At 41.4% G+C, this 23,045-nt stretch overlaps 1 protein-coding gene and 1 long non-coding RNA gene across 5 annotated transcripts in view; one reads left to right on the top strand and one right to left on the bottom strand.

The window, feature by feature from the left end:
* Positions 1 to 23,045, bottom strand: part of RHOJ (ras homolog family member J) — a 117,031-nt gene that overhangs the window by 14,110 nt on the left and 79,876 nt on the right. The window contains exons 2-4 of the mRNA XM_049899550.1: positions 19,820 to 19,878; positions 8,442 to 8,606; positions 6,217 to 6,312 (exon numbers count right to left, since the gene is read on the bottom strand). Coding sequence (XP_049755507.1) covers positions 6,217 to 6,312; positions 8,442 to 8,606; positions 19,820 to 19,878 — 320 coding nt within the window. The remainder of the gene's footprint in view (positions 1 to 6,216; positions 6,313 to 8,441; positions 8,607 to 19,819; positions 19,879 to 23,045) is intronic.
* The window catches only part of LOC126084765 (uncharacterized), a 173,183-nt gene continuing 162,788 nt past the window's right edge, over positions 12,651 to 23,045 (top strand). For all 4 annotated transcript variants that reach the window (XR_007519061.1, XR_007519060.1, XR_007519059.1 and 1 more), the window contains exon 1: positions 12,651 to 12,808. This is a non-coding gene — a long non-coding RNA (uncharacterized LOC126084765). The remainder of the gene's footprint in view (positions 12,809 to 23,045) is intronic.

The following is a 23,045-nucleotide window of genomic DNA, read 5'->3' as shown; positions in this document are numbered from 1 at the left end:
TTCTGTAAGAAGCTAGTTAAGTTGCAATTAGCAAAATAAAGTTGCCCATTCCTTTGAAGACCGCAGGTATGAAAACAAACCACAACATGAAGTTCTGTTGCTCAAGGGCTTTGCCTGATACTCCAAGATATGCTAGGTGGGTCCAGAAAAAATATTTCCTAGTTTTCCCAGAAGGTATTATATACTTTTTTTTTTTCCTCCCTGTACAGAATGGTTACCATATGAGCCAAAGGAAAGTACGAAAAGATGTTGGATATTGAAAATCTGTATTATGGCTTTCATTTTGACTATGGCCTGGCCTTTGGACTAGGAAATAACTTTTTCATAATTAAAAACAGATGAATGAAGAGATGGATAAAGGGCAAAGAAAATTTTCCAAATAATGCCATGAAATGTTATCAGTTGCACTTTGGGATTGTGTCCAATACTGAATATGAACACACATGAAGAGCACACACATTTCGCGAATGTGTCAGTTGAGTGGCTGCTTGCATGCAAAGACTCTCATCAGTCATCCTGAAAAAGCACCCAGGAAGTACTGTATAGTGGGGGCTGTGCCCTTTGGAACACCTCGCCACCAATGATCACAAGCCTCAGGTTGTTTGATTCTGGAAATTACAGGTGAGCTGGGCTGAGTTTGGCTAACACACTGGGGATCTGTGATGTCTGGTCCTGAACATGGGTGGGCTCTCTCTTCCTCTTCCTCCAGGGTGCTGCTGACAGCCTGTCAGAGTTTGCCTTTTTGATGGTGCAGGAGGAGCCCATGCTTGTCTTTTCCAATTTAGCCATTTCTGAAGATAATGAAACATTAGACAAAGGCATTATTGTGATGGGATTGATATAACATTGTGTTGGACTAAGAGTTCCAGGAAAAGTAGCAAACAGATTTTGGGTGTGATTTGGGAAATAGGTGTGAAAAATAGAACCGAGTTAAGAGGTGGGTATTCTTAACCACTTATCAAGTGCTCTGAAGGTGAGAGGTTCATCTTGGCTCAGGGAAGAGGCAAAGCCCAAATCATCACAAAACTGTAAAATGGAAAAATTTCTCAAGGAAATATGGCTTTTCTTACAGCAGCAACTTCATCTACCTCTTGGAACAAAGCGACCTACACAGCCAAGTATTTAGAATCAATTTGTAAAAGCTTAGGATTTGAGGATCCTTACTTGCATAGACATTAGCAATCTGGAATGTGCTTACCGAAATGATTTGTTTTCAAGAAATAGCAGAGATGGAGGAATGTAAATTGAGAGAACATTTTTTTTTTCTGATAATTTTATAATAGTAGCTAAAATATAATGTCTCAAAAACTGGGAAATTTATCAGATGAGTGCAGAAGATATAAGATTCCAAAAGAAGAAATAAAAAAATACTTTACCAGGCATATCTCTGGCCATCCTCATTCTATAGCTCAGGAGATGGCTGCCTAGAGAGGTGAAGTAAGCTCCCTAAGATCAGGTAGAGCTGAGACTTGAATTTATCTCCCGACTCAGAAATTTAACCACTCTGCAATGCTGTCTGTGGAAAAGGTAGGGAAATTGTGGCTGAAAGAACAAAAACTAATGAACAAGTGGAAGACGTGGTTATGGATGGACACAGTGAAGGGTGATGAGTGAAGAAGGGAAGAAAAAGTAAGGCATTTCCTATAAATGGAGAGAAGAGAAGATGTTAGTGGAATAAACAGAGTAAACTGGTACGTAAAGAAACAAAGTTATCAGAAAAGTTCTTTATTCCTTATTTAAGAATTAGGAAAGGTACAAAGATGGCCACTAGAGAGCCAAGGAAAGGAAAAAGAATCAAATGGCTGTTAAGAGAACTTCTTTGTCAAGAAATCAACCTTATGCTCAAATTGCTGAAAGACAGAAGTGTTTCTAGGACAGATGGCTTTACCGCTTTGTTGCTGATGTTCTTGTTTTCGAAGACTGTAAAGCAGAGATTGCCTACTCAAGGGCAGATGATGTAAATGCACTAATTGTGTGAAGGACAATATAGAGTGTTGGGGATTGTGGCTAACGGAAGAACACATACCCTGACTAAAAGACTTTAAAAGTTGCAGTTAATAAGGAAATGCTGGCCTGCTATTACCATATCTTTTGATTTTTTTTTTTCCTTTAGAAGCTGGATGTGGATACATATGTTAAGTGATACCTTCACATGGACTGGTCTCCCTGTCTGGGGTTTTAGTTCACAGTCCTTAACTTTGTCAACCTGACAAATTTGTCCTTATTCGTCAAAATCTGGCACAGATGTCAACTGTTCTAAGTAATTTTCTCTGATTCCTCCTTCCATGAATGGACTAGCCCCTTCCTTCTCTCTGCTACCTTAGCGCTTTCCACACGTCTGGTACCGTATATATTCAGCTTGAAGGTTTTTGCTTGCCTGCTCACTTCTCTCCTGGCCTCAGGGCCTCTTGAGAGCAGGTGTGTGTCTCCCTCCTTTCTGTAACTCAGACCCCAGCAATGAAGTGAGTGATTTTTAGTGATCATGGGAGAAAGAGGAAATGGACAGTGCAGAAAATATTGTTGTTAGTTGCTGTCAAGTTGATTCCAACTCATGGCAACCCTACTGTGCAGAGTAGAACTGCTCCACAGGGTTTTCAAGGCTATGGCCTTTCAGAAGCAGATCGCCAGGCCTACCTTCGAAGGCACTTCTGGGTGGGTTTGAACTGCCAACCTCACGACTAGCAGTCAAGCACTTAACTATATTTATGCCACGTGCAACAATAGGAGGGTAAAAGCAACTTTTTTAGTCAGGAGAAACGTATTAGAAACCGTAGTTATTAACATGACTGACATTGATTTTTTGCGGCAATTTTGCGCCGTAAATCCCACATGTGTGTGTTAAAAACCCAGCAGGAAATGGGTGCTAAGCCAAAGAGTGACAATAAAAACAAAAGGCCTGAAGAAGAGAGGAGGGAGGACAGGAAAAGGCCAAAGGCTAAAAAGGGAAAAATGGTAAATTGTTGTACCAAGAAATACCTTAGGAAGTCTGGTCTTAGAAAATCATGTTTCAGTTGCATCAAATGGAATTTGGAAAGAGAATGAACCAAAGATAATAATCTTAGAGATACTGCACGTTAGGTGTTCAATCAATTATTGTCAAATAAATCTAGTAGCAATACGGACATATACAAATATGTAAAAAAACAGGAGAAGTAGACTAGGATAAAAAACACATTAGTGAAAAGAAGAGGGAGGAGAAAACAAGTGAATGAATATTTATATTGATACAAAATATTCATGTAAATGTGGTTGACTTTGGAGTGTAACGGATTGTAAATATGTATGATATGAAAACGTCCTTTAAAAATAAAGTAAATGGCCCTTGAGAGTAAAAAGAGATGATAGATGAAAAATGCTTTGGGTATTGAAAAGTACTGAACTAAAGGACTCAGATACGAAAAATCTGAACTTTACAAAGAATTTAAACTATGGGGAGAATATTCACATTAAATAGGGACCTTCAGAAATTGACAAAACAGAATCTCAAAAGGCTAGATGAGAAGTTTAGCGGGTAGTGAGCTTACATTAATGGTGATAGATTAATTTGGAAAAGGATAGCAAGAACAGTTATACTGTCACCATAATGTCACTGAATTGTACATGTTGAATTGGTTAAAATGGTGTATCCTTTGCTGTGTATATGTCTGCAAAAGATAAAAAAATAAGGATCTTCAATACATAAAGGTGCCCCAAACCTCAGGGTTTCTTTTTCCGATTATAAAAGGGAGGCAGGAGAACATGGTGGTGAAGGCGGGGTTTCCTATTCTAGCTCTGTCACTTTCTAGCTCTGTGACTCTAACCTGTCTGAAACTCAGTTTCCTCTAGGAAAGTGAAGATAATAATATACACACCTCAGGGGGTTGCCGTGAAGATTAATTAAGAGCTAGAGCTTGGCACCGTGCCTAGTGCATTGCAAACACTCCATAAACGCTAGTTGTTATTATAAACGACTTGACAGAAGAGTCAGAGACTAGAAAAACTTAAAGCATCTCTATAATTACATGAATTGTGATGAAACAAGTTAAAATCTTGCTTAGTTTTTCTTCTACTTTGGGTTTTGTGAGCTAAACATGATTCTGTATCTGAGAGCAGTTGCTAGGAGAAACTGGCAAAAGGCAGTAAAGTGGTGAACTCAGCCATTGTTCCTAAAATAAGTATGAAATGAGATGGGAGGCTTTGCAACGACTTCTTTTAAGAGGGAAAAAACAACTTCCCAAATGCAGAAGTAAGGCTAGGATATTGACGGAATGGTGGCGGGAGGTGGGAGAGAGAAGCAAAGGATACAGAAATCAAGTACCTGCCAAGAGCCAGTGGGACCTCCTGGCTGTGAAAAATGTATAGCTGGGTATCGCATACAATTACTTATGGAGCTATATATTCGTGTACCTTAATGAGAAAATTTGAGGCTGAATGTTTGAGATGGTAGAAGAACCTATAGACACATACCCATTTTACTGGAGGAAAATATACAGTTGGAAAGACAAAGTCCCTGGGTGGTAAAATAGTTAACGTACTCAGGTGCTAACCAAAAGGCTGGAGGTTCGAGTCCACCCAGAGGCGCCTCGGGAGAAAGGACTGGTGATCTATTTCTGAAAAATCAGTCACCGAAAACCCTACAGAGCACAGTTCTACTCTGACACACGTGAGGTCGCCATGAGTCGGAGTTGACTCCACAGAGACTGGTTTTGGAGAGGAGACAGTTTACGCAATGGTCAGGTGCATAGGTAGTGAAGCCTACAGACATGGATTAGAAGTTTTGGACTTGGTTATTGTCAGCTGTGTGGATCAGTCAGGTTAATCACTTCAAGAACTCATCCATGAAATGAGAAAAAACACTGCCCACTTAGTAGGGTTATCATGAGGATCAAATGAGATAGAGTCTGAGAAGTACTTAGCATTCCAAGAACTCCAGGAACGGCTAGGACCCATAACATTAACATGACTAGTAACAGAAGTAGGAAGAGGGTAGAATCTCAGGTATTTGTAGGATATTCTCACGTACTGCACTCCTAAAATGTAATTCATCTCTACTCATTAAGGTACACGTTTAATTAAGATAAATGCATACGTTTTTTATTAATGAAGAAACTATAGTTAATCTTATTCTTGACAGTCCTAAAAAGGGCAATTCCTAGCTTTGCCTGGGACATGTGTTTTACAGGGTTAGCGACTTAAAAGGTAAAATATATTTTTAAAACCTCTGACATTGGGTTGATGGATCTGTGACTAAACAAACGCTAGGAAGCGAACCCAGGTTACGGATATGTGAGTTATAAGCCTCTTCTTACATCCTTTTCTAGCCCTTTTAGTGTCTATTTCGTACACATCTTATGGAGCCCTAGTGGCGCAGTGTTTAAAAGGTTCTATTGCTAATCAGAAAAAAAGGTCAGCAGTTGGAATCCATCAGTGGCTCCTTGGAAACCCTATGGGGCAGTTCTACTCTGTCCCATGGGGTCACCATGAATTGGAATCAACTCGATGGCAATGGGTTTGGTTTCTTTTTTTTTTTGTATACATCTTGGTGGTAATGGGGAGACAAAAATTTGGTGTCTGGTGAATACTTTCTAAAATCATTATGCATGTTAAGCTCTCAAGAATGAAGAAAGTTCTATGAAAACAATGCCAGCTATGAGCAAGTTGCTACTATCTGAGAAGCAGCCACTTGGGTTCCCCAACTAGTTATTTTTCGGTCTATGTTACTCTTCCAGATGCTGACACAATGCAGCCTTTCTAAGTGGCTATTCACAACACAGTGAGAAATGTTGAACAAACACAACACTGCCAGACGCTAATCTAAGTTTCTCCCAAGAAAATAACAAAATGCCTCTTATGGGGTCATTTAAATGAGTTATACCCATGATAAGCAGTGAGATTTACAAATACACATCTAATGACTCCCTTTATTCATACTAAATATGGCAAGTGGTTGTTCTGGAGGTTGCTAAATCAAATAAGAGCTTCAGCTATTTACATTCACCAAGTTTCCTTCTTATGAAAAACAGACAACGCTGGTTGACAAGATCCCTAACCAAATGGCCCCCTTCCAGCCTTACTAGAACAGAGGGGATAATATAAAGCAGAGAGAAGATTCTAAACACGCTGTACTTTAAAGCAAAACCCTACGTAGCTCCCCCTATACAAAGCATTTGTTTGTCATACACCAAACTCTTCTTTCAGCGAGGACACATTTAAAATGAAATTCAAATTCGACTGTACCGCTTTTGCAAGTTTCACACCGTGCTCATAAGTGAGAGGTTTCTCTTTCATATACAGCAAACGAGCCAAGGTTTTGGGGTCATCACGAAGATCAATCTGGCAAAAAACATACATGTGAGAAACTCATTTGTTTTTTCAGGCCTTACCAAATGTTCTAAACTGATATGGTAGACTTTTCCCTGTTAACACTGAGTTTCCTCAAAGGAAGCATGCAGATATGCAGATTTTGTGTGTAGAAACGTAAAGTGATTTCTTTTTAAGCAAATATACCATATAATTCCCCCTTCAAAGCAGTTACCCTGGGAGACTGAGAACTTTAATGATTCTGTTGCTGTCTTAGATGTTTTTGAAATTTCCTGTTTCTTTTTAGATCCCATTTATAGGTCATACAAGATCATCAGTCTTATTACCTTAACAGTGGTAAGGTAATTCCACTTTGATCCCAAATCATAGTACCCAGTTGTTCATTTCCTGGTTCTGAATACATCTTTGCGTGTGTGTGTGTGTGTGTGTGTGTGTGTGTGTATGTGGTTTTTCTAAATCAAATCTCCACCCTCTAAGGGATGACGTTTTGCCACCTATGAAAATATTCAACAAATGGGCTGTAGGCTCTGAAGGCAAGTCCCAAGGAGGAGTTTCCAAAGGGTTTGCTTAAGGAATAAGCATTAGCCTTTTCAAACATAGAACTATTTTGAAGATAACATATGTATTTGGATTAGATTTGATAATTTAAATATTTTGATTGCCTTAAAATCTCACAGTCTATGTGAACCCACGCATACATGAATGGTGTGAATGTGGGTACATGAAGGCTCCTGTCCTAAAGAAAAACCACCATATTCATATATTAACCCTTAACCACCCAGTAAAATCTTAGGGTCCCACATATAAGTGTGTTGCTCAGCTCTTATAATTTATTTTTATGGACTTAATTGTTCAACTTAGTGCCTAAAAAAATATGCCTACCTGTTATAAAATAGGCTCAAATGACTCAAAGGTGTTTAAATGTACCATCAAATATCTTGGCAGCAGAGATCCAAGCTCCATCAATATGTTCAAACATTATCAGCTAAAATTTAAGGCAAAAGGCTTCATTCAAACAAATAAGTCTGTCCTTCATAGTTGAGGCATTAACTGAATTTTAATTTCTGGATGTGTGAATGTGAATTCTTCTACTTAGTCTCTAGCTAAACACATATATTATATATCTTTGTATTTTCACTGGGAAATATTTTACTTTCCTTTATGTTTTTTGAAATTTCTTTTTGTCAAGCCAAAATGTGAACTGGGAAATATTGAAGGAGACAACGTATGGAATGGATAATAATAAGGCCATTTCTATGCCTTTGGGTAGTAATCCGGATTTAAAAATAAAGCAAAGAAAATCCATTTAAAATATGAAAGGTTGGAACAACCTTTAATACATTTGTGCAATTGGCTTACTGTTGGAAATTCAAACTATGGAGATTTATTAGCTTTGAAAACACATTAAAAGTTATTACAGTCACAGGTTTATGTGGTATACCTGTTGTAACTTCTAAAGTCTGGAAGCGAGGAGCTTAAAGGCAATAGAGAACAATGAATTTCTATCTTCTCTCTCCATGAGTGTTATTAAGGGCTTCCTGTCATAATGTGCCTATTCTGATCACTGGGGTCATTTTGACATTGACACCTATTTTGGGACTTCAAAAGAACCATGCATGTCAGATATAAAAAGTATTAGGTAATATGTGCAGTTGACACCCTCAGCCCATTCCTCTGGCACAGGGCTGAGGTGGGGCTCAGGACTGGAGAAGGACGTCTATTTCAAAAATTACTTTTTTTTTTTTCTCAAAGCTGAGCGTTAAAAAAATGCCATATAAAAACTCCTTGCTTCGTATTAAATAACTCTACTGTCTTTTCAATTACAGGCTAAGAACTGCTGCTCTGGCATTGGTATCTCTGAGACATTCTTTCATAGGCTTTGGTAGACTCTGAAGTTCATGAGGTTCTAAAGAGTCTTTCCTGATGGCTTAGTGGTTAAGCGCTACGGCTGCTAGCCAAAAGGTCGGCAGTTTGCCATCTACCAGGCGCGCTTTGGAAACTCTATGGGGCAGTTCTACTCTGTCCTATTGGGTCGCTATGAGTCGGAAATCGACTGGACAGCAGGGGGTTGGTTTGGTTTTTGTTTTTTGGTTCCTTTTCCGCCCCTTCCCTGCCCCACCCTGCCATCCCCAAGTTTTCACCTGGGTCCCTATGAGGACGTAAGGCACATGAGGCATGCAGTCCTTCAGCTCTGGGACCCATTCCTCCTGGACATTGTGGTAAGAGGCAGGATTTACGACAGAGAAACAGATCAAAAACACGTCCGTGTTGGGATAGGAGAGCGGTCGCAGCTGGTTGTAGTCCTCCTGCGGGGAGAGCAGACCAGAGTTTGAGGAGCCTGGGTAATTGGGTCCCATGTGGTTCCAGGGAGTGGTACAGGCAAGATTCCTCTACCGCCCACTGAGACTGTAATCCTTCCTGTGCCCTGGATGTTTTTTTTTACTAGAAATAAAGGAGTCATCAGTCAGGAAACAGCCTATCTGTTGTGTATGGAGACTGCTGTTGTCTTTTGTAAGATGAACATTTTAAAAAATGATTTTTAACAGTTTTATGGAGAAATAATTTATGTACCATGAAGTTCACCCCCATAAGGATTATCACAGTTCTTCTATCACACTGGAATTGTGTTGTATTGAATATGAATTTAGATTAGTGGACCATTGGCTGAGGCACAGAAATCCTTTCTTTGTATAATTTAAAAAAAATTTGTGTTTGGACTTAATTTTGAAGAAACTGACTAAAATTCAAAACAAAGAGTTGTTACCCAATTAGTCACCACAATATTTGAAGAAATATATTGGGTGAGGGTTTAGAGCTAAGACTTCGGGATTTGTTTCTAAGTTTACCTAAAGGCCACAGTGTGGCCAGATAAGCATCGGGCATTCGTTATTTTCTCCCCAAAGACTTGTCTGACGGGAATGTGCTCTGTTTGCAGAGCCCCTGGTTATATAAGATGTCTGTATGTCTGGTATTTTAGTGGGTGTTGATAAAGGCAAAGTAAAACATTGGGTCATCTCAACTTTGGGAGAAATGTCAGCAGTACCTTTTGTTGTATATAAGAGGTCCCAAGGTAAAATCTGCTTTTTCAATAAAAAGTTTTATATATTTTTACAAAAATACACACATGCTGAAATTAACACATCTTCATATGTGGCACATATGACACATGTTCACACACACTACACACAACTCATCTGTAGATACGCTATATAATGCATATACGCTACATGAATACATGCAACAGGACTGATATGTTCACACATATTACATACATATGTACATAGCTACAGACAGTGTATCTATCAACAATTTATCAACTCATTCATTAGGGCCTTGATTACTCTTTCTAACATTAAAAAATATCAGACTCGCATTTGCTTGTCCTAAAAATTCAGACATTACAGAAATATGTAGAATAGAAATGAAAGTTTGTTTTCATACCCCACAGGATCTCTAATAGCTTATCCTCTGAACACTGCTGAACAGTACCCCACCAAACATTTTGTATTTATTTTCATATATAATATACACATTTATAGTTTAAAAAACACAAATTGATTACATAGCTCCTATTCTTGTTCCACTTGTTTTTAAACATTTAATACATCATGGATATTTTTCAATATCAACTGCACTTCCTACTGTTGACTCTAATAATGTTTTTGTGTCAAAGGGATACATGCATCTGGACACATGTGACTGGCAGGCACTACCTTAGAATGTTAAGTGTTTCCCTCTCTGGCTGGTGGACATGCACTGATCTGTTGATCAGCTACTCAGAGTACCCAGTACGTAAGGGCCCGGGCTGCCTGGCTGCAACTTTTCCTACTGCTGCTATTAAAATCTAAGCAAAGGTTTTAGCTACTTAAGCAAAAAGCAATGCAAAATGGTGAGCATGCTGAATAAATTAGAGTCCTAAAAAAATACTAATTTGAAAAGAATCTGTTATTGTGGCTCATTTACCAGATCTCTATTAAAGCAAATAATTGGGGGTTGGGTGCATTGCTGAGTAAACATTGGTCATACAGGGCAGCTGGGCCAGGTCTACTGGGTGCATCTCAGCCCAGGTGTGTCCATGTCTATGTATGTGTGTGTGTGTGTGTGGCAGTGGGGGAGGGGGACAGCTTGTCTTTTGGCACCACGCTCTCCTTTTCACACAACTAACTCTGAACCAAACTTTCTGTCCTATGGTTTCTCCTTTATTTCTGGGGCTTTCCCTAAAAGAGCAGCTGTGAGGCCTACAGGGTAAGAAATCTCATCCCTGGGCTATAATCCACAACTGTCCATAATACCACCTGATCCCTGTCACTTCATACTGCCATCTGGATTGTCGTCTGTGCAGCAGGGACCATGTTGATTATATATACTTTTTCTCATTCCCCACTGGTGCTCTGTCCACAGCAAATATTGCATAAATACTTTTGATGACTGGAAGAGGTTGGTCTACAATGACCTGTAAATGAATGCATGGCTTTTCTGAGGAATTGGAGCCCTGTTGGTTAAGTATTTAGCTGCTAACCAAAAGGCCAGCAGTTTGAATTCGCCAGCTGCTCCTTGGAAACCCTATGGGGAAGTTCTACTCCATCCTGTGGGGTCACTATGAGTCAACTTGACGGCAATGTTTTTTTTTTTTTTCCGGATGAATGAGCCATCGTTGACTGCAATGGTTTTCATTAGAATCACCCGAGGAGCTTTTAAAACTTCCTAAGTTCAGCTGCTAACCAAAAGGCCGGCAGTTGGAATCCACCAGCTCCTCCTTGGAAACCCTATGGGGCAGTTCTACTCTGTCCTATAGGGTGGTTATGAGTCGGAATCCACTCGACAGCAGTGGGTTTGGTTTTAGCTAATGCCCTGCTAACCACCCTTACCCCTTACTCTTAGAACAATTAAATCAGAATCTCTATACAGTGAGGCTGCCTATCTAGGAATTCTGACTTAATTGATCTGGGGTTGGCCTGGAGTTGAGAACAGCTGATTTTACCTCATCATCATCTTCATCGTTGTCTTCATCATCTTCATCATCCATGTGAGGGTGTATCAGGGTTTACTACCAAATCCCAGGCATTGTTTCAGGCACTTACATGCGTTATGTCATTCAGTCTCACAAGAGGACTGGAAAGACTGTACCATCACACCCCCATTTTGTAGATGAGGAAGTTAAGGTTTAAAGAAGTTCAGTAATGGGCTGTAAATAACACAGCTTTACCTGTTACAGAGCTATAAATACCAGCCAGGGTGGGTTATTTAGTCTGGCTCGTCTCTTAATGATGACTACACTATTTGCTTCAGCTTAGAATTTTAAGACACAAATGATTTCTTCGAAAATTCAGTTATTCAGAAATCTTAATATAGGCTCATGCTTTTACCCATGGATCTATTAGGAGCTCTGCTGGTGCTGTGATTATAAGGAGCCTTAGTGGCACAGTGGTTAAAGCGCTCTGATGAGGTCTGAAAGGTCAGCCATTTGAACCCACCAGCCGCTTCTGGGAGAAAGATATGGCTGTTTGCTTCCAGAATGATTTACAACCTTGGAAACGAGGGGCAGTTCTACTCTGTCCTATAGGATTGCTGTGAGTTGGAATTCATTCGATGGCAACGGCTTTTTTTTTTTTTTTTTTTGGTATAGTAAAGTCAGCAGTTTGAATCCACCAGGCACTCCTTGGAAACCCTATGTGGCAGCTCTACTCCGTCCTATAGGGTCACTATGAGTCAGAATCGACTGGACAGCAAAGGGTTTGGTTTTTGGTGTATTTTTTTGAGCTGCAGCTGCTTGCATTTACCACCAGATGGCAGCAGACACTGTATATGTTAATCTTCAAAGCCAACAAAACAAAAGGGAAAAAAATCCACACAGAAATGCACAACTGGACCAAAAAAAAAAAAATTTTTTTTTTTTTTGGTAGGAGCAAATAACTTGTCTGAAACGTTCATGTTTATTTGATCCTTTACCCAACAACTGTCAAAGGAATTCCTGATCTAAGCTTTTTCACATTTTGGAAAGTTAGGAAGACTATGGGTTGTTGGGCTGGGCTGGCCAGGTGGGAAGGTGAGAGAAATTTGTTTTTCTGATCATCTGCCCTCTTGCCAAAGGAGCCCTGGTGGCACAGTTGTTAAGCACTCGTTGGCGTGAACCCACCAGCAGTTCCACGGAAGATGTGGCAGTCTACTTCTGTAAAGATTTACAGCTTTGGAAACCCTATGGGGCAGTTTTGCTCTCTTCTGTAGGGTCACTATGAGTTTGAATGCACTCAACTGCAACGGGTTTTGTTTTGTTTTCAGGTGAGCCAAGGCCTTTCAGCTGAGTGACTGCTGATTGGACTGCTCACTGGACTTTACCCTGCTCTGTTTCCTGGATCTATCTTCTGCGGAAACTTAGTCCTGCTGTGCAGTTCCATTTTAAAAAGATTTATTAATTGCCTACTGAGTGTCTGGCTCTATTAAGGATGCTATATGGAATTTGGAAACCCTGGTGGCGTAGTGGTTAAGTGCTACAGCTGCTAACCAAGAGGTAAGCGGTTCAAATCCACCAGGCACTCCATGGAAACTCTATGGGGCAGTTCTACTCTGTCCTAAAGGGTAGCTATGAGTCGGAATTGACTCGACGGCAGTGGGTTTATATGGACTTATAAAGTGAATAAGAATTGGAAATACAGTTGGAGAAAGAAAAAAATACACAAAGCAATTCAATGTATGCTAAAGCAAGACAGGTGAGGCTTCTGTTGCTCTTTGTTAGCTAATCTGAAAATGGACTAATGTAGAATACTTATCTGACTGAATTGGAACAATACAATTTTAAGGCTGGAACAAGCCTTAGAGATCAGTGTTTCTGAAAGTATGGCCTCTGGACCAGCAGCATTAGCATCACCTGGGCTTTTGCTAGCAATGCATATTCTTAGGCCCTACCTATCCCTCCTGAGTCAGAGGCTCTGGGGAGGGACCACACCACCTGAGTCTTAAGAAGGTCTCCAGGTGATTCAGATACAGCCGAAGTTTGGTTAGTGTTCTTCCCTCCTCCCACCCCCACCCTGGACAACTTTATAGTTTAAAGAAACTAAGGTCTAGACAGATTGAGTGATTTAATCTGTCTAATGAGTGAGCAAATCTACTTTTAAAGAATGCCAACACCTAGGCTGGCCAAGGTGTGGAGCTTCTTTCAGCCCCTGTATGCCACTGGCTGCTGCTCTGAAACTTGGCAGGGGATTTGTAACTACAAAAGGAAGCTTCTCTCTGCTGGGTGGTGGGTGGTGGGAAGCTGGGGGATTTGAATTTGTACCAGTTGGTAACAAATAATTTTTGGAATGAGGTGTGCTTTGGATGACCACATGTCGAGATGATGTAAAGGGGCTGTGAGGAATGGATAAATGGTCTAGTTGGTGTCTGAGGCCCCTTTCCGCTTTCAAATGGGGAATGAAGACAGGTGTTTATGTGCCTCTTGAAGAGACAATGTTTGAATCTAAAAAAGTGATTTGGATGGGGCTTCGGAGGGCTAATGTGGACACAGGCCCGGGCGGGCATGTAGGGAGGGAGTGGGGGCAAGGTAGGCTTTTGAGTGCTTTCGACCCAACTTTACCCTGCGAATAAAGGAGAATATTTGGTTTGAGGGTGGATCTGGTAGTCTGGAGGGTAACTATGGATGATTATTAAAAAATGAAATTGCCAGGGAAAGTCTTAGTATCAGGTGGGCCAAACTCCTGGACCCTAAGTTTGTTCTGGGAAAGCAGCATAGTGATGGTACAGGTGGCAAGAAAGTAAAATCCTTAGACCAGCACTTCTCAGACTTTACGTACATTTGAACCATCTGAGGATCTTACTGAATGTGCAGATTCTGATTCAGTAGCAGGTCTAGGCTGAGGCCTGAGGATTTTTATTTCTAATAAGTTCCCAGGTGATGCTGGTATTGCTGGTCCAGGGTCCCCACTTTGAGAAGGAAGGGAAATTGCATTTAGTACTCCCACCGTCCCTCTTCCATGCCCACATTAAATTGGAAATAGAATCTGCTTCCAAGTCCTCTTGGGTTTAGTGACATTCATCCCAGATTTTCCAGCACAGCCTCATTTCCATATTTTCCCATAAGTGTGCTTGCGCTTGTCGGGCTTGGTTTGGAAAACATGGCACCATGTGTAGAGCAGGAGCACAGCGCAGTGCTTAAGAACATGGGCCATAGGAACAAATTTTCTGGGCTCAAATCCCAGCTCTGTGACTAACATGAAGTCTTGGGTAAGTTCTCTCTGCTTCAATTTCTTTATAAAAACTGGCATCATAGGTTATTAGAATACAATGTGTTACTATTTGGAGGGTAATTTGAACAGTGTCTTGAACATAGTAAGTAGTTTTGTGCTCAAGCAACAGGGTCCACCGTATGTTAACAACAGCTGCAGTTCCTGGTGCTGTTTCCCTGCCCTCATTGGATATTGTTGTTGGGTGCTGTTGTATCGATTTCTAGTCCTAGACACCCCATGTGACAGAGTAGGACGGCCCCAGAGGGTTTCTTGGCTGTAATCTTTATGGAAACAGATCATCAGGTCTTCCTCCCCTGGAGCCACTGGGTGGGTTTGAATCGCCAACCTTTCGATTAGCAGCCTAGTGCTTCGTCATTTGTGCCACCAGGGCTCCTTCCTCATTGGATTCCGGGGCTGAACCCGAAATTGCATTTTTCTAAACACAACAGTAAACTCTAATTGAATCTCTAAATCAATGTTCCTTCAGCTTCATATTTCATAATTTGGGGAGACGTGAGATGGTGTTTTAATAAGGTTACTTTTACCGATAACGTCTCATGCGTGTAAGCTTTTCCCTAATCCTACAAATTGCGCACTTCCAAAACCTTATTAAGACTCATGTGAACAAGATAGTTTGATTCGTTCATTGAGGAAAAACATGTGTTCTGAGGTTTTAGGCAAACTTTCCAAGGGTTGATGCCAGACCTCATGCTCCAGATGGCTCTGTCAGTCCAGCCTATTGCAAAGGGGAAGGCTTGTGTCCTTCCAAGTTGACCCTGAGTTGCTGATAATGAACCCCAGCTGTACTCGCCTCCCTGCCTGGTCACATGCCTCTTTGGCCCTTGGAGGAAAAGGGGCTTCAGAAATCAGGGCAGGATGAGGGTATGTAGAACACAGCCCCAGCTGAGTGACAGGTGCAGATGATGTCCTTCCTGCACTCACTCTCTCACAGACCCTGGTGACACCTGAGCTGCGGTGGGCTGTGGTTTCTTAGTGACAGACACCATCCTGTGCTTGCCCACATGCAAACAGCCCCCAATTCTGTGGTGCTTGTCTGTAGAGAACTCCAGGGTTTATCCTGCTGAGAAACCTGGCTGCTGGTGAGGTAGACCAGCAGGCTGCACCTGGTTCTGACACCAGGTGACGTTCATTCTGCTGTGGCAATATTGCTGACTGCCACTTCCGCAAGGTTGCCTTGGAGATATACCCATCCTGGAGTTTGGCCCGAGAGGCCACAATCTGAGCAGGGCTTTGTCTGTGTCACATGGCTGGGTGAGGGCCCACTAAGAGAAGGCGGCAAAGAGTCTTAGTACCGTGGTTGGCTCCACTGTAGGTGGCTGGCTCCCAGCCATGACTTGAGGAAGACCCTTCTCCTATTTTGGCATTCCTCAGCTAGTGAGTACCTGGGTTTGTGGCTCCATCCTGACCCAACATCCTGCTCTCCACTCGGTCTCTCATGAGACTCTGTAAACAAACTGGCCTGCAAGTACGTCATGGAAAAGGCTGCTCTAGGGCTCTTTCTATAGCTGAGCCAAAGATGTGAGCCCTGGAAATCCATTTCAGAGATTAGGGGCATGTGCCGTGCAGGATGAGTCTGCTGGGCCTCAACAGATTTGGCTACTGGCTCCCCAGTGTGATCGGAGGGGTAACAAGTAAAGGCACCCTGAGAAAAATCCCTCACTTCATTGCCGAATCTAATGTTTGGAATTTTACCTAACAGATGAACCAAAGTTCTGGAGGTTCTTTATCTTCAAAGGGTTCCACTTGAAGTCCAAATATAAATTAGTTTCAGGGGTTTGGGGAGGGAGTTAATGTTTAATAGCAGCTGCCATGTGCTGGCTGTGTATGTATGTGGCTTCATTACAAACTCTCTTTAGCAACTGCTTGGCCAGATTGTGAAGAGGTTGGTGTGTGTCTCAGGCTAGCGTTGGAGGGAGCTGCAACCATGTTCCGGGCAGACTAGGTGCTTCAAAAGTGGAGGGGAACCTGGTCTACTGATTTTGTCCAGGGCTGACTTTGAGGGTAGAGATAATGAGAGGTGCTGCTCCTTGGTTTATTCATGTAAGAAAATCTAATTATTCCCAGTAAGACTGAACTCTGTAGCTAGGTACTAAGATTTGTTATTTTTTGGTTGTGGTTCAGGGATTAATCAATCGGATTTTAGATCACCTCTTTTTTTTCATGAGTAACTTTATCTAAAATAAGTATTTCTGAGTTTGCTATAGATGTTCCTTAGCCATGTGACCTGAGCAACATTTGCTAGGATATAACTGAGGAGGAGTGGATTATTCGATCTAAATATGGGAATGGAAATTTTGGGACAATGCTTCTAAATTAAATTTGTTAGAAAGCCTTATATGCAAAGTCCTAGAACCATGGGAACCAACTGGGGCAATGGTTACTACTGCATTCTCCTAACTTTAGGGACAATGCTTCAATCACCAAAGACTTCTGGAGCAGGGCTTCTCAAATTTTAATATGTATATGAATCACCTGGGGATCTTGTTAAAATGAACTTTTAGATTTAATAGGTCTGGGATAGGGCTTGAGATTCTGCGTTTCTAACAAGCTTCCTGGTGATGCTTCTCCTGCTGCTTGGTGAGCCATACTTTATGTAGAAGGTTCTAGAACAGTGGTCCTCAAAGTATGACTCCCAGACCAGCAGCACCACCAGGGGACCTGATAGAAATGCAAATTCTCAGATCCATCTTTGACCTACAGAATCAGAAACTGTGGTGTTAGAGCCCCACAGAAGGGTTTCAACAAGCCCTTCAGGTGATTCTGGTGCATTCTGAAGTCTCAGAACCACTGTTCTGGGAAATAGATTACACTCATCATTTAGGGTGTTATCCATTCCAATATTTTAACAATCCCTTACTGCTGAAAGATCTCCCTTGGATCTAACCTCAAATCTTTTTTGTTTACTTTCCTTCAACATTTCTTGAAGTCATCTTTTTTAGGTCCAAATCATGGAATTTTAGGGCCGGAAGGAATCTTAAGATGTGTTGTAATTCCTTTTCCCCATGCTTTATGCTTCCTACTAACCTTGTCCACCTCTGAGCTTTCCAAGTAGCTGGTGGAAAGCATTAAGGTAAAAGTTAAGTTGCAGAAATATCTATACCTCATTTGTTATATTTTATCAATGTTCATCATTTTCTCTCGTGTCAGAAGTTTGGACCATTTTATTTTCTTTGATATGGAGTTTAAAGATCTTTTTTAATGGGACCTTCTAATTTTAACTCCTATATTAGTCTCATCTAAAAAAAAAAAAAATTTTTTTTTTTTTTTTAAGGAACAGAGCAATGGAAAAGAATAATTGAACTCTACAAGAGCTTTGAAGCAGTTTTATTGGGTTCAAAACTAAATAGAGGCCTGTGGGCAAACAAGTCATGGAAGCCAACAATAGTTATGGGTTGCTGCAGAGGAGGGGACAAGTGGATAGGCACTAGGGTCATAGAGAGTTTTTTTTTTTTTTTTTAATAAGGCAAGGGAAACAGAAAGGTTGCAGAGTTATGACAAAATTCCTGCAGTATTGAATTTTTTAAACTGGATTGTATTCAGAAAACCTGATTATGGGGGAGAAGGGTATAAACCTCTCTCTCCTTTAGGCTGTGAAGACCTAATAAATGGGGACACGCCATGATTATATGATTGAACTAGAGTAGGCAATCTTCAGCCCAAAGAATGATGTACTCCTACTGTTGGAAGGCTTTCTGGTAAAGGGGCAGCCCAGTGTGAGTTGCACTGAGGTCCTTGTGGCTTAGCTCAGAAGAGCCATACTAATTCTCCTATTTGTGCACCCAGGGGACAGTCTTTCCTCATTGCGTGTCTTGCTCTTGACATAAGGGATTGCCTCCATCCCAAAGTTCCTGAGTAGCTTGCCAAAACAGCTGTCTGCCATTGAATGGGAAGTGGATGTTATTAGAAGCCTGGAGTCAGGTGCTAGATTTTCTAGGTTCCCCACTGCCCTACCCTGCCCACCATCAGGCTTTGATGTCCCATGTGCATTTATACCCAAACCAAATCCATTGCCGTCCAGTCAATTCTGATTCGTAGTGACCCTATAGACAGAGAACTGCCCCATGGGGTTTCCAAGGCTGTAAAGTTTTTATGGAAGCAGACTGCCACAACTTTCTGCCACAGAGTGGCTGGTGGGTTCAAACTACCAACCTTTCAGTTAGCAGCCAAGTCTTAACCACTGCACCACAAGGACTCCTTACATTTATGCAGTGGTCTTTGCAAATGCATACAGAAAACTGAAAGAGAATCCCATTTATTTTTCTTCTAGTAAAGAACTTTCAAGTTGAGCAAAAAGGCGTATTTCCAGATAACTGTGAAAAAAAGCTGAGACAAATGCATAACTACAAACAACAATTACCAGGAAACTCACGGTGGGAAATAGAATGGTCAAACATTCACTCCATAGGAGTTAAGATGTATGAATTTGGGCAGACGGAACAGCCTGCTGATTTTGACCTAAATAAATGACCCTAGACAAAGGGTAACAAAAGCTCTATTCAAGAAATTGGGCCATAGCTCTCAATTGCTTAACCATTTCCCCTTCTCTAACCCATGAACTTATAACATCAGAAACGTCTCATAGTACAGTGTGGGGTGCTAGGAAAGAAAGATGTCATTTTCACCCACGTAGGGCATGTGATTGAATGTTGTGGATTCTAGTCCATTGCCTTATATTATTGGTTGGCCAGGTTCTCCAACTTGAAGAAACATTTCTGACACAGTGAGAACGTATCAAGAATCTTAGAGGATTGAGTTGATTCCTAGTTATTCAGAGGTTGGCCTTCCCTTTTGGAAAACATCCAGGATCCTGGCTTTTCTTCCTTCCAGCACTTTTTGGACCTTTTCACAGCTCATTAGGCAACTCAAATACAGAGCAGTCAAAGAAAATAAGGTGAAAAAATGCGTGAAACTAAAAATCTATGAAATTGACTCATTAATCGTAGATCTGGAATAGTTTTGGGTGGGAGGAAATTGAAACTTGGTCGAATATGTTATTTTGGTTATTGAGGGTCAACAGTCAATGAGTGGATCTTTTTTTTTTTTAACTTATCAACATCTTAAGTAATGCAATGATTTATTTATAATTATAAATATTTTTAAAATATGAAGAATGTGCTTTTGGTTGTCATTTAGGTAGACGTTAAATTGGCCCCAAATAGTCAGTATGCGTAATATCTGTATTACCCCTTAGTTTCTTAGAAAGGTCCCCATATGCCTAGCCAAATGTGTCATCCTCCCCTCCCTCAAACCCTTAATAAATGAAGATAATGAAAATGTACCTGTCCTGCGGTGTCATACAGTCCGAGCAGGTGTTGCTTGCCTCCCACTGTCACAGTAACTGCGGAGAAGAGGAGAGGAGAGTCCTTAAAATGCAAGCTTCAACCAGGAACCTTCACATTTCTCCATGCCAGCATCTCCCTGGGCAGCACGGATAAGCATATGCCTCACCCATGTATATTCTAAACCAAGTTGCAACCTTGGGCTGCAGTGAGCGCAGATGGGTTGAGCCAAGTACAAATGTCTCAACCAAGATGAATGTTATTGGAGCCACTAGGGAATCTGTAGATTGCACATTGATCATTACTAAGCCCATTGCTGTCGAGTTGATTCTGACTCATAGCGACCCTACAGGACAGAATAGACTCCATAGGGTCTCCAAGGCTGTAATCTTTATAGGAGCAGACTGCCACATTTTCTCCCATGGAGGGGCTGGTGGGTTCGAATTGCAAACCCTTCGGTTAGCAGCCCAGCACTTTAACCACGCTACCACCAGGGCTCCTTATTAAGCAAAACCAAAAAAACCTCATCACCATTGAGTTGATTCCAACTCACAGTGACCCTGTAATGACAAAGTACAACTGCCCCACAGGGTTTCCAAGGCTGTAAATCCTTATGGAAGCATACCGCTACATCTTTCTCCTGGGGTTGCCGGAAGGAAAAGGATGCTGTATCCCTTCTGGTCAAATTACTTCTTTTGTTTGGCTTGAGCCACCTTTCAGGATACAGAATGTGTAAGCAACTTCTCTGTTAGAAATCTCTCTGCTTTTATCTGTCTTTGAAATACTAATAAAACCTTGAGAACAAAGAATATTAACACACCTGCACATTTTGTAGTAAAGCAAATAATTAAATGAAAAAAGCTTACCATTTATTAAAATTAAAAAAAATTACATATTCCTGTTTTTTAGCTCCACCAATTTATTACCACTTTGAACCTTAGTTGCAGAAGGAAATGTTGGATGGGTTTGGTTTCAAAAACTTAAAGGACGTAGATAGAGCAAAAAGTAGAGAGCTTCATTTACCCAGCAGGCTTCCCGCCTGGCCAAGCAATGTATCTTAAAGTGAGAAGTGATACAGGGATACCGATCACTTCATACATGTCTGGAAATGGAAGTCTCAAACGAGACTGAGACTGAACAGATCAAATGCAAGAGTAGTGCAATTTGCTTGGAGAATGGAAAGGCAAATTTAAATTTCTAAAGAAATTTGATCTTTTTGGAAAAAGGAAATAGAATATGAAGGACCATGAAGGACCATGTGATTTTTTTCCTAGTTGAGTTAAAAAAAAAAAAAGTTAAAATGCAATGTAAAGGTGGTTTTTGAGCCCTCCTACCACTTTTTTTTTTTTTTTTTTACCACTAGCTTGGAAACCCTGGTGGCACGGTGGTTAAGAGCTACGGCTGCTAACCAAAAAGGTTGGCGGTTTGAATCTACCAGGAGCTCCTTGGAAACTCTATGGGGCAGTTCTACTCTGTCCTATAGGGTCTTTATGAGTCAGAATTGACTCAAGAGCAATGATTTTTTTTTTTTCCAAAAAGAAATGGAATAGCAACCTTTTATAACCACGTCTCTGATATATGCCAGCTGGTTTCTCTAGCCTACTGCTCAGAGGTGCTGATTTTACTTTTGTTTTCAAGTTCATGGGCTACATGTATGCAAAAAAAAAAAAGAAAGCGTTGTGTTGACTCCTGAAGAGCTCATTCTTTGAAAAGTACTTGCTTCAAGGCACTGCCTCTCCAGACACTGGGGACTATTTTTCTAATCTACACAGGTCAACAAGTGTTCAGCTCGATAACACAGCTGCGGCCAGTCAGAAGAGCTTTTATATGTGCGTTTGTAAGTGGTGAACCCACCTCAATCCAATGCGAGTTACCTCACGGACAGAAAGGTTTTTCAACATTTTGACTTCTTTTCACAAGTCAGGCTAGCAATGGAAACGAAGGTGAGGCTGCATGGCCCAGAGTTCTTTGTCCTGTTTTATTTTCCTTTTTGTGTGTGTGCTGCCAGACAAAAACCTAGTTAGATGTCCCTGAAATCTGCCTAACTGGTTTCTTTAATGACCAAGTCACTACCTAGTCATGAATCAGGAATGAAGGGAAGAAATCCAGCTATTACAGCATGGAATTTCCTGCCTGCAGCGAGCCCAGGACATGCAGGCCAGGGGCAGCTGTTTCTGAGACCCCTTGGGCCATCCCATGACACAAAGGCCCAGAGTCATCTGTGGAGTGAGCACTAGAAGCCATGTCATCCTTGTTGCCCTGCTGGGCACTGTTAATATTCCTAAGCAATGGCTATGACCTTTGTCACTGGAGCCTGGAAGTGCCTGCTCACATTTTTGCCATTTTCTCAAGAGAACAGTCATTCCCTCCAGCCTGCTTTTCCTCAGGCCTCACCCTTTTCTCCCCACTTTGGCTTCAGAGAACTTCATGGGCCTGAGCCGAGCGTGAACTCAGGAAGGTTGGGAGGTCGCCTGAGAGTCAGAGCACAGCCTTGTCTTCCCTCTGTCTTCCTTTCCTCAGGGGACCTTTCTCAGTGTTGGGAATAGAAAGACCATGTACAATTCCTTCTGTCATGGAGCTTGGAGAAGACTAGTGATTTGTTAGCAAAGCACCAACACAATGTAGTGTAGTATACACTATGGTAGAGGTAGTATGGGTTGTGTGTGTGTGTGTGTGTGTGTGCCTCTGCGTGCAGGTGGGGGTGGGTCAGAGAAGGCTTCCTGGAGGAGAATATTCAAGCTGAGACCTGAAGGATGACCAAGAGCTACCCAGGGTGCACTAGGAGAAGGTGATCTTGGGAGATGGTGCTGAAGAGGTGACCACGCAGGGTTAGGCTTCCCTGGATCATTAACTTAGGTTGTATTCTAAAGGCTTTGTTAAGCTGTGGAAATCATGAGTTCTTATAACCAAAGAAAATAAAAGAGAATTAAAATAATTCCTTGGGTTAAAGTGGAATGGTGGTGTGGCAAAGGCGGGGGGCTGACATTTTGGGGTGAAAGCCATGTTGGCCTCTTAGCTTTGCTATGCAGTGACTGTTTACTCTGTGTGTAGGCCAGCGGTGCTGGAAGAATCCTAAAGGAAGGGGGCAGAGCTTGTGCCCTTATCTCTGGAAGTCACTTTTATTCCCTTTTTCTTGTCCTCTTCTCCTCCTGTACTATCTGAAGAAGGAAAAGTCGATCACACAGTTGATGCCAGAGAATGGCAAAGGGCAGCTAGAGACAGACAA

The sequence above is a fragment of the Elephas maximus genome, chromosome 10 (assembly GCF_024166365.1).
Source record: "Elephas maximus indicus isolate mEleMax1 chromosome 10, mEleMax1 primary haplotype, whole genome shotgun sequence".
Classification (NCBI taxonomy): domain Eukaryota; kingdom Metazoa; phylum Chordata; class Mammalia; order Proboscidea; family Elephantidae; genus Elephas; species Elephas maximus.
Note: the sequence above shows the minus strand (reverse complement) of the source record. Positions and strands in the feature narration are given on the sequence as shown.